Here is an 18,164-nt window from a genome sequence, read left to right on the forward strand (position 1 = left end):
GTGTGTGCTGGCAATCAGAGCTGTACACACTCTATCATGCAGCTACATCCCCAGTCCTTATCTTACTTTTGATTTGAGGTCTCACTAAATCGCAGGCTGGTTTTGAACTGACTTTGCAGTCCAGACAGGCATGGGTTTGCTTTTGCCTCAATAGTGAGATAAATAGCAAATACACTCTCTCAACTCTCCTCCACGGCCCCCACCTTTGCTGTCTTCTGTCATTCCACACTTACTTGGAGGGAGCTTTTAAAGTCCCATTCGGACCTTTCGCACTTGACTAGCTTCTCAGGGCCTCTAGGACTGAGTTCCAAGGTTCCAATGTGGCAGCCTGAAACAGCCTAAGGTGGATGGTCTAGGCCACAGGACTCGCTGCCTCCCCTTGGGTCCCCTCTCAGAGTCCTGCCACCTGCAGGACTCTTTGGACTTGTGCTGTGCAGGGTGGTGCTGCACCTCTCCCCATTGTTCCTGTCCAGTGCTAACCAAACGTCTATTGCTTCCTGCTTCTTGCTTTGGCAAGACTTTTTGTTCCCAAGGGTTACAGGAGCTGCACTGTTTGTTCCTGGTACTTGGCACATGGAAGTCCCAGGCTTCTGCAACTGTTGTTCTGCATCTGCAGGTCCTAGGAAGGCAGGGACTGAGTGTCTGTCTCCATGAGCACTGTGCTGCACAGCCTGGCACACAATCAGACACTCGACAAAATTACACAGAACAACTGAAGGCAGAGCTGTGGGCTGCACAGTTGGTTCTGAATTTAGGCCTCCCGGCACGTGAGCCTTGCAACCCGAGACGAGTGACCTGGCAGCTCTACTGCAGTTATGACAGGGACTAAGCAAGTCACAGAGCTATTGGCACAGTGTCTGAACCACACCTTGTGTTTGGTAAGTGCCAGCTATACCAAAGGTAAAGAGTATTTAACCCAGACCCCACAGATTAAGAGGCTGATGAGGCAGGGCTGGTCCCCAGGACTCTACGTCCAACACACCCCTGTGTATTAGCCCATATACCATGTGTCTAGGAACTACCTTTCTTTCCTCATGGTGGCCAACCACAGTTGTCTCTAGATTCTGCTGATGAACCTCATGGTGGCTGAGAGAAGCTGAGGAGGGGAAAGGGTCAGGCCAAGGCTAAGGAGATTGTGACAGTATCCCAGCTTTCAATTCCCAGTAGAAATCAGCAAATCTGATCTTGCACATCTAAGAATAGCTGCTGGTTTCGGCTGTGAGAGTGCCAAAGTGAAAGCTATAATTATTAGTAAGTAACAAGCAGGAATTAACCACCTACCGCAAAGGCCCTTTTAGCTGCCATCCCAGTGTGGGTACCCGGAAGCTGCCTGGCTTAGAAGGGTCTGGTTGGTGCAGAATTCCTGGAGCTGTCTAACCTTCCAATGAACACAGGGGAGGCTGGCTGTGTCTGAGAGAGAAGGGCTCACTCGGTTGCAGCGGGTCTGTGCTGAGGTGTACACTGGGCTTTACTCCAGCTTTCCTGTCTTCTGTCTCGGAAGACTGTGCCATGTTCACAGTTTTTGTTTAGTGGGGTTCCCCTGCTATGAGACAGGGGTGCCCTCCTCCTGCCCTTCTCTGTGGGAGACCGAATTCCTGGCACTTTCAAGAAAAAAGACTGAAAGCTGGGAAGCCAATGTCTGAGTGTCATGGGAAGCTCAGGTGCTGTAAAAAACAATCCTGGGTGGGGGGAGGGGGGCAAAGAAAACAGAAGGACCGGGGAGGCAGCTCAGCTGGCAAAGTATTAGTCCTATAGTATGAATATCTGAATTTAATCCTCAGAACTCAAATAAAACAGCCAGACATGAGGGCATGCCGGTAGCATCCCAGCACTAAGGGGCAGAGAAAAGTGGATTCCTGGGATTCGCTGGCCAGGCCTAACTCACTTGGTGAGTTCCAGGCTTGTGAGGGACCCTGCCTCAAACAAACAAACAAACAAACAAGCAACCAAACAAGCAAACAAGGTAGGCACTTTATGTGGAATGATAGCCAAGGTTGTTTTCTAGGTTCTATATGCATACATACATGTGCACCATTGTACACACACACACAAACACACACACGAATTTCTTCAACACATAGTAAGTGGCTTATGAGTGAAAAGTTGATGCTTGATATCTAAGAAGACTTGTGGGTAAAAGCCATGAGCCGTCAATGAAAACATCATCCTTCATGCATCTAACTGGGGCTTTGAAATGCATGGCATTGGCAAGGAGATAAGACAATACAGTCATGTGCTGTTTACTGGAATAGAAATCAGTCCAGCTCTGTGGGAGGTCATATGACTTCATTTATCCAAATGAAGGAGTATGCACCGTTCGACCCATCAGATCCACTCTGCGGAGTTGATCTTAGGTAGAACAATACACACAAGTCTATTTACTGAAATGCCGTCTGCAAAGGCGAAGCCTGAGAAGTGATGCAGACACTAATGTACAGTGCACTGCTGACACCGTAATGCTTCCTGCCGTGGAGTTAGACTGCGCAGCTGTAAGAAGTGTAAGTCAGCACCACGGAGGCCGACTAGCAATCATCTCCCAGACGCTGGAAGAGGACATGAGGAGAGGGCAGCAGAGACACAGCACAGAACGGGTAGAACGTCTGGAAGGTACCAGAACTGCCACCAGGGTCTGCAGCAGGTGACTGAGGCACAGGGACAAGGGAGCCTTTTCACTTTACATTTTTCCCACATGTTCATTTGTGTGCCAGGAAGGTAACTTATCTGAAGAATTATTTAAATGAATTGGTGACACTTGTCTAAACAAACCAAAACACAAACGTGCATAGCCCAGGCCATGTTGGCTACCAGGGGTCCTAGGGAAAGTCTGTGGCCCTGGGGTCAGAGGCTTCCAAGATGAATGAGGAGGTGGTAAGGGGAGGGTGCTCCCACTACCCAGGAAGTAAAGGGCCCCTATAATCAAGTGTCCCCATTCCTGTGCCCCAGCTGGTCTGTTTTTGAGGTTCATGTGTTGTATTCACAGTTTTCTTGCCATCACAGATATAGCCCAGAAACCCCAATACAGATGGCTGGAACCTGACATTGTCTCAGAGACCTTTCTTTTCCAAGAGACTCAAATCCAGGGCTACATCCACCACAGGCTACTGTCACAAGGTCCACTACTGTCAGTAGCTGCCATGAACTGTCAAAAATGGAGGTGATTTATTATACTTCTTAGAGCAGTCAAGCACAGGCTGCACAGCGTGAACCCCTAGTTCAGTAGGAGCCATATGCTTTCTTCTACTGTCACCCCTTTAAATACTATGCAAACGCGTATGTTATTGGCTGGAAAGAGTCGACAGGAAGCAAATGTTGAGAAGACTCTACCTGTCCTCATTCACCCACAGGACACAGCATGCTCACTGCGAGTACCCATGTACAGCTGCCCAGAGCTGGAAGGCAAGACTGGCATCTGCTTTCCATAGTTCCATCCCAGTAAAGCCACACCTGTTAACTCCTACGCAGACCATTGTTCTGAGCCTCAGTGATGAAACTGGGAAGTCACTCTGCATGCAGCCACTCTGCATGCAGTCACTCTGCATGCAATCTTTGTCATTGAGTTCTTCATTGTGTACAAAGAAGCACAACCGCCCTGGACAACCGAGTGGTGATGGGAGTGGGGTGGAGTGGCAGTGCCCTCTAGGCCAGTGGCTCTCAAGCTTCCCAGTGCTGTGACCCTTTAGCTCATCATGTTGTAGTGACCACAACCATAAAATTACTTTTATTGCTACTTCATAACTATAATTTTGCTACTATTAATAGTTGCAATGTAAATATTTTTGGAGACAGAGGTTTGCCAAAAGGGTTACAACCCACAGGTTGAGAGCTTCTGTGTTAGACTAACTTCCTGGCATTCTACAGTGCCCAGTTTTAAGTGTTCTGAGAAGGGGCTGGAGATGGTTCAGTGGGCAAAAGAATTTCCAAGAAGGCCTGACTATGTGCTTTTTAAAAACTAGACTTCAAGTCTACTGTGAATGACAGCTCTGCCCTGTGCCAGCCCTGTGCCAGCCCTGTGTGTTCAACCTGGCTTTCCTGGTCTGGTCATTAAACAACACTTAGTCCCTTCGTACTCTCTGAGGTCACTGTCTATACAGGGGACTGAGCAGGATGATATCAGACTCCTGTGCAGGGTATGGGCTGTTCTTGAGAAAGCTGGGAAGTGGCCTTCCTGCTGGGGCCACTCTCTCAGAGGCAGCCTGTCTTGATCTCTTTGGAGAGTGGGTGGAGGAGAAGGAACAATCATACACACACGTACGAATCAGCTCACTTGTGTACTTAGAAAAAGGTAATTTGTTAATTGATAGAAGCTGTTATGGGTTAATCAAGGATGCCGACGCTGAGAATGTAGAATGTAGCCAGTTTTGTAGCTGGCCACACCTTCACACATGCATATCTGCTAAAGGGACACACAAGGTAGGACATCACACAACTGGCTCAGAGAATGAAGGCAGACATAGATGGATATCTTGTGCTGCCAGGCACCCTTCCTAGTGTCAGCTGGACTCCAAGCATGTCCCTGGGGGTGGTGAGCCTGAGAAGGGGCCACCAGGGTCATGGAGATGAGGTGGTTAAACCTGAGAGATAGATTACTGTTCTCAGAAATAGAAATATGCATATACACTAATAACCATCACTTTCTATGGAGCTCACCCACATAAAATGGGGTTGCTTAAATTTCACATGCTATGCTTAATTCTGGGATTTGCAGCTGTGGGTAACCATGCACAGACACCAGACTGCTCCATGAAACCAGGGCACAGGGGAACCTCTGGGTTGGTTTCCTGAACAGGGGCTGCTGCTACTGCTTCCCTCTCTGCAGGTTACCAGGCATGCTTGTGGAGGGAGGCGGGGACACCAAGCACACTGCCCTGCCCTGCCCTGCCCTGCCCTGGATAAAGGCATCTGTGCCATCAACGCTCCTGTCCCATTGCCCAGGGACTTTGAGACTGAACGCTGAGAAGTGCTAAGCATTGGGCTCCTTGACCTAGGAGACAGGTGCTTTTCTAACCCTGTCATATAGATGAATAAACTGAGGCTGAGAGGTAAAGGCAGAGCTGGAGTCTACCCAGCTGGGAAACAGTACAGGTGGAACTCACTCTGTCACCTACAGAGGCAGCATGGGGTGTCACACTGGACCCCTCTCTAGTACAAGAATCCCTTGCTCTGCAAATCCCTCAGGGGTCTGTCCCAAGTCCAATTTTCTACTGACTGCCTGGGTCAAGTATAGTTATTGGGGAGGGATGAGGAGAGGAAGGATAGGACATGGCCCCTGTACAGATGCAATATCAGTTTGGCGCCTGGCCACAAAAACTTTGAGTTCTCCCAAAAGCTGAGGAGTTCTGGGCTAAACAGAAAGATGGGGACCTGCAGAGGCTGGCAGTCTCAGGACCTGTTGATGATGGGGAAGGCTGGGTAAAGGAGGAGGCCTGTGGGGTCAAGAGTGGGAGCAGTACCTGCATGGAGCCAGATCTGAGCCAGCGTCATCCAGGGGTGCAGTGGACCCTGCTTGGGAGCACTGCTCTGCAGAGATGAGGCCACTTCTGACAGTGCTTGCTCCACTCTCGAGGCTGCTACTGATGTGGCGTGGACGGAGCCTGTGGGAGGTGTCAAGACTGTGTTAGGGGTTAAGGGGGGGGACTATGAACCTCATACCTGACCAATGACACCCCTCCCAAACAAATGGGTACAAACATACACATACCCCTTCCCCAAGATGTGAGTTATTATTCTTAAAGAAATGGGGGACCAACCACGATGGCCTAGAATTCACCTTCTGCCTAGCTGGTCCATTAGTCAACACGAAGGGCACATGCTATGTAAGCACTCTCTAGGAGCTCAGTCTAGCATGATGTGAGTGCTGGGGACAGAAGGGAGTACAGCTTGACACAGCAGGAACTCAAGGATAACAAACAGCATGAGGGATGACTACAGAGGGATGTTCCAAAGCACCCTGTTGTTAGGGACTAAACCAAGTAACATGGGGAACAGCAGAGAACGGCCATGCTTGCTTGCAGTAGACGGCTGGACAACCCAGCAACTTCCTACTGATTACTACATCCTTCCCTTCAAGAGACGGGCAATACCATGGGTGGAGAATCAAGTCCTATGACTTGACTTAACCCTGGAGAAAAAGTACACGTCTTCCTTGTCTACGGCAGTTGCCTGTTCTTCAGGCTAACAATGGGGTAGAGGATAACACATGGGCTTTGAACATACTCCTGTCTGTTTTCTAAAAGCTGCTCTCTTGAAAGGCCATTGGGCACATGTACCAGACAAAGGCATAGGTATGGTGCTTGAATCAAACCTGGAACGGGGCCTGATGACTGGAGCCCACATCCTTAACCAAGGCCTTGCTCCCCAGCTCTTTCCTACGTTTGCTCTTAGATGCATGGCTCAGAATTGAGAGGAAGGTTCTCTATTATTTCAGTTTACAACTACTCATAGACACATTTACCTACAATTTTTTTTTCCTCTTTTGGTTTTGGTTTTTCGAGACAGGGTTTTTTCTGTGTAGCCCTGACCATCCTAGAACTCTCTCTGTAGACCAGAATGACCTTGAACTCATAGAGATCTGCCTGTCTTTACTTCCTGAGTGCTGGGACGAAAGGCACGTGCCACTACCCTGACCCACCTACAGCATTCTTATCTTATCATTTATCAGGAAGTTCAGCATGAGACAAACATTGCAATGTTGTTAGTGGTAACAACTATCAACTTATGAAATTTACAACGGTGACAATATGTAAAGATAAATGTTCACTATGCAAATAAATTATATATAGGGTAACACAAAATTGTAAACATAAAAAGTATCTCAGTTGATCTTTGAAATGTGCCATCATCATCATCATTATTATTATTATTAACGGTAATCTGGGCATGGTATTTTATGCCTCTAATCCCAGCATTCAGGAAGCTGGGGCAAGATTGAATTTAAGTCTAGCCTGGGCTACACAGTAAGACTGTCTCAAAAAACCAAAAACAAAACAAATAGAATAACAACTAGCCACTCATTGGGCAAAGGTTTCAACAAGGCTGAAAGATGCACTCAGATCTTTGATGGGGGCATGATGGATAGAACCCAAAATCTACAGAAGGAAAGTCGTTCTGTCTTCCATGGATAAACCATAGGCAGACAGGCCTTGGAGGACCCTAGAGAAGACAGCAGCCCCAGGACCGGTCTTGGGATTCTCCACAGAAAGCTGCTGCCCAAGAATAAGGCATGATGACACTGCATAGGAGAAACCTATGAAGCTTGGCTGTGTGCATACCCTGCTTTAGACAAGCATGTCTAGAGTTATTATTTTTTAAAAATAGCAAATGGTTCAGCCTTCATGAATATTCTTGCTTGCACTTTGCTGTAACCTTTTATGTGTGTGTGTATGTGTGTGTGTACATGCTTATGAGCGTGCTGGTGCAAACGCTCGTGTGTGAGTTTGCAGAGCCAGGTGATAACCTTGGCTGTTACTCTTAGAGCTGTCCACCTTGTTTTTTGAGAAATGTCTCTCACTGGCTTAGAGGTCTCTGGAATCTGGAAGAGGTTTCTGGATTTTTTGGTCTTAGATCCCTTTCGGATGTTAGAAAATCATGAAGACTCCAAAGAGATATATTGGGCCTTGTTTAATGGTACTGCCATATTAGGAACTAAAATATGCTTAATATGTTCATTTATTTGATTATTTAAAAATAATAATGCACTACAGTTACAGCAGAACCATGCAAACTCTGTCCCACAATCTACAGATCTCTTGCTAAAGGGCTTGTGGTTTTGGAGAAGCTAATGTTGCTTCTGGGATTAGCCGTTTTGTCTTTTGTTCAACAAAGGAACGACAAGATCCTCACTGAGCTCCTGACCAAGTTACTTTTCTTTGCAATATCTAGAACATGACAGAATGAATTCAAGTTTAGTATAATAATAAATTTCACTTTGAATAAGGGCTGGCACATGACGACGATGGACTAGTTTTAGAGACCATCTTACATTTGGACACCACTGTATTCTGTTTACATTACAGAACTGAGACTTGAGGGGGTCACATAACCACCCAAAGCCATACAGCCAGTTGGTGGTAAAGCCAGGATGCAAACACTGTTTGGTTCTAACCACAATCCAGCCATAAAGGCCACCTCCAGCAGGAAGTCCGCAGTGAGCCTCCTGCCATCGCCTCAGAACACGAGGCCTTGGGTCCTTCCACATGTGCGGCATTATTACCATGCAGTCTACAGGCTGAAAAGAAGATGCACCCGCCCTCCTCATTCGATTGTGTGGTTCTAAAAGACAGCAAGGTGTCTTCTGTTTAGGCTTTTTCAAAGTCATTTCAGCAATGCCAAGCCCATCCAAGGCATTGGGTAGGTGTTTGTAGAATAAATAAAAGAGTAGTTGTGAACAGATATCTTTTTATGGCATTCAGATGAGATGGGGGGTGCTCAGAGTGGTATGGCCATAGATTATGACATTCAAGAGATACAGTCAGTGTGCTTTGTTCTAGTAATGGGAGAAGGCTCTGACCTTCATGACTTCCAAGGGCTTTTTCAGCGTATCTGTCACACTGCTGGGAATCTCAGGAACAGAATTAAACACTGACGTTATTTAGAGACTTTCTCTAATACAATTAAACCATTAAATAGAGAGGATGAAGAGGATGGTCGGGTATCCTTTCCTGTTCTCGGTCAGTTCCTTGTTACATGTATCACAAGGGCAGACAGCCTTGCTGTGATGAACCTGGGATAGATATTAGAGGAGTCAGAGGGTTTTAATAGCAGTAACAACAGTGGCCAGAGTACATGACTGTTAGCATCCACTGTTCTTTGCAATAACATAGCAAGTGAGTCTTCCTCTGGGTTAGAGATTGGAGGCATCACTAACAGCACAACAGAACAGCAGCTCCTTTACTGTGGAGTAGGACTGGGGAGGTAGGGATAGCTACTGTGGCTGTGACTCATATGGGTACAGTGAAATGCTGCTTCTCCATCTGTCTTTAAGGAACTTTTTTTTTTCTCACCACAGCAAAAGCACATTGTGCATGACCCAGGGGAAAAGTGGAGACAGAGTCTTGGAAAAGAATCCGAAGGAAGACTAAAGGACATATTTCCAGCTTGAAATCCAAGACTCTGGAGAGATGTTTCCAAATTATCAGGTTCAACAGACGAGCCAGGCGCTGTGCCCAGGCTGCCCTGCATCTCTTATTCATCACACTGACTTGAGAAGTGCTTATCAGTGCTGTAACCCAGGGCGCACAGCACCGTGTGCTGCAGCTGCCATGCCCTTCCCTTATGACACTGCTGGGAGGAGTCACTGCGGGATCAGCTCGACTGGAGCTGATGGAGGCAGGTGACACTATACCCTTAAAAGCTGGTCCAAGGCTTATGAGCTAAGTGCTCAAATGGTCCAAAGGGATAGGATGCCCTGAAACTGGGCAACCTGAATTTCCTTGGCTCACAGATTTTGTTACCCTCCTGCTCCAAAGAGACAAGGCTGTCTGGGACACCTGATAAAAAGGTGAAGTGATGTTTGAAGAACTGTTCTGATTCCCAATCCAGAGTTTCTTCTAGGTTCTGCTGGGCTGCTTTGGGGTAGAGAATACCAGGAACAAGGGTGGGAAGACCTTTCTCTGTGGGTGGAGAACCAAGGCCTCAGATCCCAGGCACTGCAGATCTAGGCTCTGAACCCTCCTGAGGTTTCCTATCACATGCAGAGCTGCTCAGAAACCCTGTCATAAGTAGGCCACTAGCAACAGTCAGCTCCAATTGCTTTTCAGCTGAAGCCTTGGCCAAGCACGTTTGTATGGAAAGAGATACCTGTGGTTGATCTCATACAGATTTCAACATGACTACATATGAGTTCTACTTAGCCACTAGAGTCCATCATTCAAAGAGACCCTAGAGGCAACAATTTTGCTAGGTGAAATTAGGAGGCTTAGTTAGGTGTGGTGACCCTGCACTTTCACAAATAGGGACCCTGAATGAAGGGCACACATTCTGTTCTGGCTCCCCTTTTAACCTTCTGGTGGGACTAGATGAGTGGCTGGGGTTGGAAGACCCCTGCAGTTCCTTTCACTTTTCCTGTCTTCGTAGCATCGAGTACAAGCACCAGATGAACTGGTGCGTATTCCAGAGCTAGGAGCATGGACAGTTGTCATGTTAAGAAACATCCTTTACCAAAAGGGAGACAGCAGTCGACACACAGGACACATACTTGGCAGGAGCCCGGCCCTGGAGATTGACTGGATTACTTCATGTGATGAACATGGGAGAGTGACGGAACATGTGGCTGCCACACCCTAGTCCTCACCCACGCTCTCCCCGCCTCCTGCTGCTGCAGCCCGTACCTGGTCTCCTCACATCTTTTCTGAGAAGAAACCAAGGCACTCTGGCATCAGGCATGGAGCAATCACTTGTTAGTGGAGTTTAGAGCTCATTTCCCTGTCCCCTCAAAATTCAGTGTTATCTGACACCAGACTTTATGCACTGTCTACCATCTAGAAGTTTTGCCCCCGAAACGATTAGAGCAAGGAGAGAAAGCAGTAATTTTCCCCCTAAAGATGCTGAGTTCTTAACAGCCATCTGAATGACGAAGGATCCTGCCAGCCAGCTTCCTTAAAACATTCTCATGTTAGTAGGAAAAGGCTGTCTCTTAAGCAGGGCTTAGAAATGCCATCTGTCCAACACTGCAGCCTGCTGGCAGCTGTGACCGTCTTGTTTCCATACCTGCTTTCTCCACACCAGCATGTCCGGATGAGATCAGCAACAGCTCTCAAGGTTTGGAGGAAGAAATGAGAGAGGCCACTCTCAATTCAGCCACCAATTAGGCATATTACCTGTACCTTTTGATTTACATTAAAAGTTTAGTTCTGTCCCCTCAGTCCCCAAGGGGTGAGACTTGACCTATCTTTCCTACAAGGCCATCCAGCTTGCTGAGGCAGTGGCTCTCCACCGTGTTACCATACATCTTCCTTATCTGTGAGCATCACTGTCTCTCTCCTCTCTGTGCACATCCATCACTGTGACAGCAAGGCCAGGGCCACAGCAGCTTAGCAGACAACTGCCACCTCCCACTAATTCCCACAGCCCACACTGCCTCCCACTGGTTTCTCTAATAAACGCTGGCCACTGTTCTCCGTAGAACTTCCATTTTACCCTGAGTGAAAAATAGACTTAAGATGTCCATGCCCACAGCTCCGAGATGAATCTGTTTCCCAGCCACTTTAACAGAACTTCAATCAGTTAACACAGACAAAATGTCTTCTCCCGAGGAGAAGTTCTTTCCAGGGGAAAGCTTTGGGACAGGAGTCCACGAAGCACGGAGAGACAGGGCTATGTCGTCTCCAGGGGCCATGCGAGGCTGAAGCAGTAATGCCAAGGCTGGTGGGCCAAGTGGTCACACACAAGCATGAAGGGAAGCCATTCACAAGCATGCAAGGAGAAGCCAGCTGTCAGGGCATTCAACGCTGGTGGTTCTGGGTTGGAGACAGTACCTTCTGGAGGACTACAGCGGGCAGATGTTTCCTCGGCGGTGAACCCACCCCACTGCACGTTCACTCTGGAGCTACTAAGTGCCCTCTGCCTGGGGAGGCTGCTCTAAGCCTGCCATGGTTACCCATGCTTGTTGTCTATGGGGGACATCTACTTTGTGTTACCTCATGTGGATTCCCACATCTATACTGACTTGCCAACTGCTTATAATTCCATTCGGCCTTGTTTAAAGGAAGGCACCCCAGAACTAACTAAGGAAAATTATTTTAAATTAATATTGACTAAATGTGAAGAGCAAAGAAAGATTATATTTGAAAAAGATTATCTTAATCAGGATTTTCATTGTAAATTCAAAAATAGGAGAATGTAAATGAATAAATAAAAACTGAAAAAGTTTCAAAAATCGTGTTGATTACCACTAATGTCATTAACGAGGGACAGAGGGTAAAATATGCAATTTGACAATTTACTTTCAGATTGTCATACTCATTAATGTGTGGGGATGTAAAACCATCGCCTGTCATGACGGGAAGTGGAACCAGACTTCTATGTGATGCTCTACTCCATCTGAGCTAGACTATGCTACTGCCTGCCCTCCTAGGGGATTTACTCCTAGACAGGGCGTAGTCTTCACCTCCAGTGGAAGGTGGGAGCCAAGAGCCCCAGCCACTCTTCTTGGCTTTATTACGCATTTGGAGAGGGGAACAGAGCTTCCTACGTCTTTTTCTTCCCAATAGGAATTGCTAGAGCGGCTAAGAACAGGGCCTCTGGGCTTTGGGTGTAGGGAGAGGCAGTGTGGAGGGACCCTGTACTCTGGACCCACCCAGAAGACATAGAAAATCAGACTTTCTATCTGGAGAGGCCCGCCATTGAGGGTCTCACTTCTGGGGCTCCATGTCAAGATGGCATACGGCTGGGCCAATCCCAGGTCTAATCCCTGCCAACGACACGGGTGCATGCAGCTATAGTGCTTCATTCACATTTTTACAGATGAGGAATCAATTGCCTTCTATAGAACTGGCCCTTCTCAGAGACTTGGACCTGTTTTATGAAAAATATTTAAATCTTTTGTATAAATACTGCAAGCTTCAAATGAAGCAATAGATACTTAAAGGCTTCAATATAGTTTAGTTTTTGGAATTTTTTTTTTAATTTTCTCAGAGGAACTTGGTATTAAAGGGGCCCATTGAAAAAAAATTATTTTTTTTTGTGATGAGCTTTAACATAATCTAAATGCATCTATTTCCTAATATGGCTTACTGCTTATGTGTGTGTGTGTGTGTCTCTGTGTGTGTGCCATATGTTACATGACTGCTGAGGCCACAGGAGGGCCTCAGAGCATCCAGAGCTGGTGTTCCAGGCCACTATGAGCCACTGATGTGGGCGCTGAGTCCTCTGGAAGAGCGGGAAGCACTGTTCAGTGCTAGCGCATCTCTCCACATCCCCTTTGGTGGGCCGGGAGCCACACGCTCCCCTGTGTCAGAGGCCGGCTGCTCTCTGAGCACCCTAATGAAGCTGCTTTCCCTGCCTCTTCCTCTGTAGTCCTCAGAGCAGCACTGCCTCAGCTGTTCACACCCTGGAGTCTCAGGCAGTGCGCCCCAGGCGGCGTGGACAAGCAGGTGGCAGCGAGAGGATCATCTCATCCCGACATTCCCAACACTCGGAAACCACAGGACGCATTCAACAGTGGCGGAGGCGTGACTCCAGAGACCCTCGGAGGGTTAACAGATTGGAAGACTACTTACTAACTGAAAAGAGGGAGGGAAAACCATGAAAGTGTGCTTCTGGAGAGTTGCCTTGGGACAACAGATCAAACCAAAAATTAAAACCAAGGAACAAAACAGTTGAAAACTCAAAATTAAAGCTAAAATAGCAAAGAAGGTTCTAGTAACCTTCCAACTGTAAGCCTGGCTGGCTGGAATCAGATTTTATTTTTCCACTAACAATGACTTTTGTTTTAAGTAAAGAAAGGCCAATCAGGCATCCCCTCCACAGTGACATGCTTGCCCAGCACATGGAAACTGACCAGTTTATGCCATGTGGAATTTCCAAAGCAGGAAAGTCCAAAAGGAAGAGACAAACAATGAAAGCAGCAGGTTTTGGATCTCCCCACACATGAGTGTAATCCTAGGTCCACCGGAGAGGAGGGTTGGGCCAGTTCTCATTGTTAGGCAAGGGGGTCGAACCTCTTTGCAATTAGATCTAGAAACTCTGTTACCAGTGGCTTTCCTTCCCAGATTAACAAGTGTATCTATGAGGAAGAAAGATCCTTGTGAACAGCAGGTTACCAGCCAGGCACTCCCCAGATGGGGCAATGGCTCATGGCTTCTCTGAGAATAACCACAGAGCATGGTTGGTCGGGGCACGCCACATTTAGCAGGGAGCCCAGTGGGTCCTCACTGCTCCAACAATTTACTCATTAGACTGCTCTGAAGGCCCTGTAAGAGCCAGAATTTCAGAAGAAACGTAGGACTCCTAGGATGACAAATCCTGGCAGGGTGCTGAGGTTGGTGGGTTTGCTGTGCAAACAGTGGGCAATGGAATGGATAACATTATTCTAGAACTACAGGATCTCATTTAAGGTAATAAGCTCAACCAAAGGCAGTGTAACAGAAAAAACTTTTTTTTTTTCCTTGAAAAAAATTGAAGTTGGCAATGGCACCTAGGCACTGTATTGAGAGAAAATGCTGGTCTGAGGTGGGTAAAAAGATAACATAAACAGTTTATAAATATCACCTTTATCTTCCATTTCATAGAACTGGGGCTGCCATAAAGCCAAGCTCGGAATCCGCCATGTGCAGGTCAAGAATGACTGCTGCTGTGAATATGCCTTTGGTTGACCTCTGACCTGTATGGAGGCTTATGTAACGGCACCAGCCACCCTGGAGCACAGGAGACAGAGTGGTTCCTCCCGGCAGCAGCCTGTTATGGGCTTTTGTTCAGCATGTAACAGCATTTGGAACAAGGACGAGCCCTTATAAATCACAGCCGCAGATGAAATCTGCTGGCGCTGCTGGCAGGCGCACATTAAATAATGGAGGGAAGGAAAGCCAGCACGGCCCTCTCGAACGGGGAGCACCATATTTAGGTCCCTTTTAAGGACTTCACCAATCAGTGTGCTTCATTTTAATATGGGGATTAAAAAAACCAACTGATTGGTACTTTCTGAAACTCCTGGTACTTTCTGAAGGTCCTGCTACTTTCTGAAGTACTTTCAAAATTTCTGTATTATTTAAAAATCAAGATTAGGCAAAGGTGCTATTTAGTCACTCCATACTTTCATGAGAGAAACCCTGCCTTTTCAAGTAAAAACCAGTTTCCAACACATTTCTCTAATGTGCTCTGTAACCTGCCGGCACTGGCTCAGAGTGGAAGGTTCTGGGAGCAGAGCTCTGAGAGTCTTCTATTCAGTGTTGGCAGGCAGGTGAATGTCACCTTAAAATACGGCTTTCTGTGATATATGAGGTTGGGATTAATTAACTTCCAAACTGAAATGCAGACATTTTTAGGATTACTTTCAAAATATTATAGCTTGCTTGTTCTTCTGTGTGTGTGCCTATGCATGTATGAGAGGGTACACATGTAAGTGCATGTGCATGTGTTTGTGGGGGGGGGAGGGACAGAGATAACCTCAGGTAAGATGTCTATTTTGGTTTTGTTTTCAGACAGGGGCTCACTAAGTAGCTCTGGCTGGCCCGGAACTTGCTACATAGACCAGGCTGGCTTCAAACTCAAGAGATCTGCCTGCCTCTGCCTCCTATGGCTTAAAGTGTGTGCTGCCACACCCTGAATGCCCACCCTGTTTTTAAAGGCAGACTCTCCCTCTCACTGGAAGGTAGGCTGGCTGGCCAGTGAGCCTCCGAGGTCTGCTGTGTCTGTCCCTCCAGCACTGGGGCTAGAGCTGCAGTGCTGTGTCCTGCTTTTAAGTGGGTGCTGGGAACCAAACTTGGGTCTCCTTGATTGTGTCTCAAGCCCTTTGTCAACAGCCATCTCCTCAGCCCTTAACTTCGCTGTAGGAACCCTGTTTTCATACTTTTGTGTTATGCCTGCTCCAGGAATGCTCCAAGGGACCCAGGCACCGGAAGCCACCCTGGAAAGGCATCACTTGCTTTGCCCTGGATCTCAACTCCTTTACTTTCCAGGAGAGGTTAGAATGTGGTCACTGTCTGCAGTCTTAACATTCCTTCTGTTCCCAACAATCTTGGATTTTCAAATAAGCAAGATCTTTCCCTGACAGGGGTTTCTTAGCCAGCTTAACAGTTGGAAGATTATCAGAAAATAATACAACAGGCAAATGAAGGGGGGTCTAAGAAGGAAGGAAAAAACCATGTTTACAGAGTGAAGGTTCCCGGTGGGGACCTGGATCACTGAATGAATGAGCAGCAGGGGGCCACACAAAGATGTCAGGTTTGGGATGAGAATGAAGAGGAGAAGACACAAACAGGTGGAGAGGAGATTCGGTTCTTGAGAGAGAAGAGGAGGAGGAGGAGTCTGACACTAAAAAGTGAAAGAGAAAAAAAAGAATGAAAGCAAAAAAGAAAACCTTTAGAAACACAAAGAAAAAACAAACTAGCTTTTAATATACTCACATACGCTGCAAAGAAAATGAGGTCATGTAATACAGTCACTCCTCTGCTTGAATAGGATACAAGCGCTTTTCAAAGAAAACAAATCTGTTTTCCACTGGTTATTTAATTGCTCTGCAACATCATGGAGTAAAAATAACTCTGGTTTACCTGGGCACAGATTCAGCAGTGTGATCCCCTGAAAGGAATCCATCTCTAACCTGCAGCAGGCAGGGCCATCTGCAGGACACGCTCCCCTTCTTACTCCCACAGATTTGTTTTTTCTAAGAAGCACTTAACATAGATTCACTTGAAAACTCATGTTTCCCAAGGTGCAGTGGGCTGAGTACAATGACATGTCCCATGGTCCCAGTGTAGTGACAATGGAATGCTAAGCTATTTGGGTGGTCTCCTGTTGTGTGCACTGCCTGGCCCTTAGGAAAGAAAGCTTGTACGGAGGCTCTCAAGCCTGACAGCTGCAGGGTATGGGGTGATGCAAAGACCACCACAGCTGCAGCCAGAAACCTTTCCAAACAAAATGCATCAGACTTTCAGGTGAGAAGCTATTTTGTTTGGATAGGTGTCTGGTGATAGCCACCAATGATCAGAGATATGCCCTCTTGACCCATATCCTGTTTTGAAGGAAAAAAAAAAAAGAAAAGAAAAGAAAAAGAAAAAAAAAAAAAGAAAAAAGAAAAATAACCCCCTTCCCTCTATTTCAGGAACTACTGACTTATTCCAAAGAGAAGACAATGACTCAGCTTCAAAACTGTCACTCCATTGATTGCTGCTTTTCACTGGCTGGGACCTACTAGGGGAAGAAGTGAAGCCAGGAGACAACAGAAGGGACATCATGTTCTGTAATGGGGCCTTTGTAGTACCTGTCTGCTTAATAAAACTGAATCAGGGTTTATGCATTATACTTTCAAAACATATATATATATATATATATATATATATATACACACAAAAATATACACAAATATATAACTTAGTGATGAAGAATTCACTATATTAGAATCTCTAGTCTGATACATTTAAATTCTAGAGAAAAACCAAATGTACACCAAAGTGATCTACGGTTTTCAAGAGACTGTGTGCAGTGGGGGCTTTCGGCCCTGAGCCAAACAATGGAAAGCTGCTATTGCTTTAGCCGTGGCCTCTTTCTGATGTCAGCACTGTGTGACTCTGCTTGTGTCAGATGCCCTGGGGTTTAGGAAAATAAGCATCAGGCATGGCTATCAGTGAAAACACACTGCCACCTGTCAGCTTGGTTCTCCCTGACAGAACCTGATCCTAGAGCCACTCCTGCTAGACCACAGCTGGGATGACCTTCCTTTTCTCTTCTGCTATGTGGCCCAGTCTTTACTAAATGAGCAAGGCTGCAGTAGATGGGCAAAATTAGCTAGCCGCTGCCAGCACCACATGAGCCAGAGGCGGCAGCAAAGGAAGGACAATGCCTGAGCCGGTGCCGGCTGAGTGAGAATCCCGAGTGGAAAGCTCGGGGTCCTGCAGCACTTGGCAGTTCTGAGACATAATGAGAGCACTGTCAGGGATGTGTGGGAAGCGACGATCAGGACTGTGCAGCGAGTGCACAGCACTGACTGTCCTGGAAGGGGCGTGCTTACTCAGAAGGGTACAGAAAGCTGCTAAGATGCTGCTTTCAGGGAGAGGAGGATGCTGATGGAGGCAAGCCATGGAACCAACACATCTCCACAGTACACCACTAGTTAGCTTTGTGATTGAACTGGAAGTTGTGTTTTCTCTTGAAATAAAATAAAAATGAGAGGAACAGATTAAATCCATGGGCAGCTGAGGTAGATGGACTATCCACAAAGGTGTGAATCTAAGGTAACTCTGCCCCCAGATACCTCAAAAGGCACCAAAGAAAATTGGCTTTTATTAATCAATATGGAGGCATCGTTTTCACTTCTAGGTAAACCAGCCTACCTCTTCTTGACTTATACTGTCATTTCAGAGTGTTTTAGGCTCAGTGACAAGACTTGCCTTGAGTAGGCCTCCAAGCTCCCTGATCCCTGGTCTACCTATTAAAGGCTGCTGTGTAAACAGCCCTGATTCACAGCAGGACAGACAAAAGGGGTCTTGGAGGGTTCGTTTACATAGTGAAAT

General features: G+C 46.8%; 1 protein-coding gene across 3 annotated transcripts in view; it reads right to left on the reverse strand.

The window, feature by feature from the left end:
• The window catches only part of Ttc7b (tetratricopeptide repeat domain 7B), a 209,923-nt gene that overhangs the window by 31,549 nt on the left and 160,210 nt on the right, over positions 1-18,164 (reverse strand). For 2 of the 3 annotated variants that reach the window (XM_028777276.1, XM_028777277.1), the window contains one exon: positions 5,451-5,591. In XM_028777276.1, coding sequence (XP_028633109.1) covers positions 5,451-5,591 — 141 coding nt within the window. Of the gene's footprint in view, positions 1-5,450; positions 5,592-13,214; positions 13,266-18,164 lie in introns of all 3 variants that reach the window. The other variant, XM_028777279.1, reaches the window with a different exon arrangement.

Source organism: Grammomys surdaster, unplaced genomic scaffold, assembly GCF_004785775.1.
Source record: "Grammomys surdaster isolate TR1022 unplaced genomic scaffold, NIH_TR_1.0 279, whole genome shotgun sequence".
Taxonomy (NCBI): Eukaryota; Metazoa; Chordata; class Mammalia; order Rodentia; family Muridae; genus Grammomys; species Grammomys surdaster.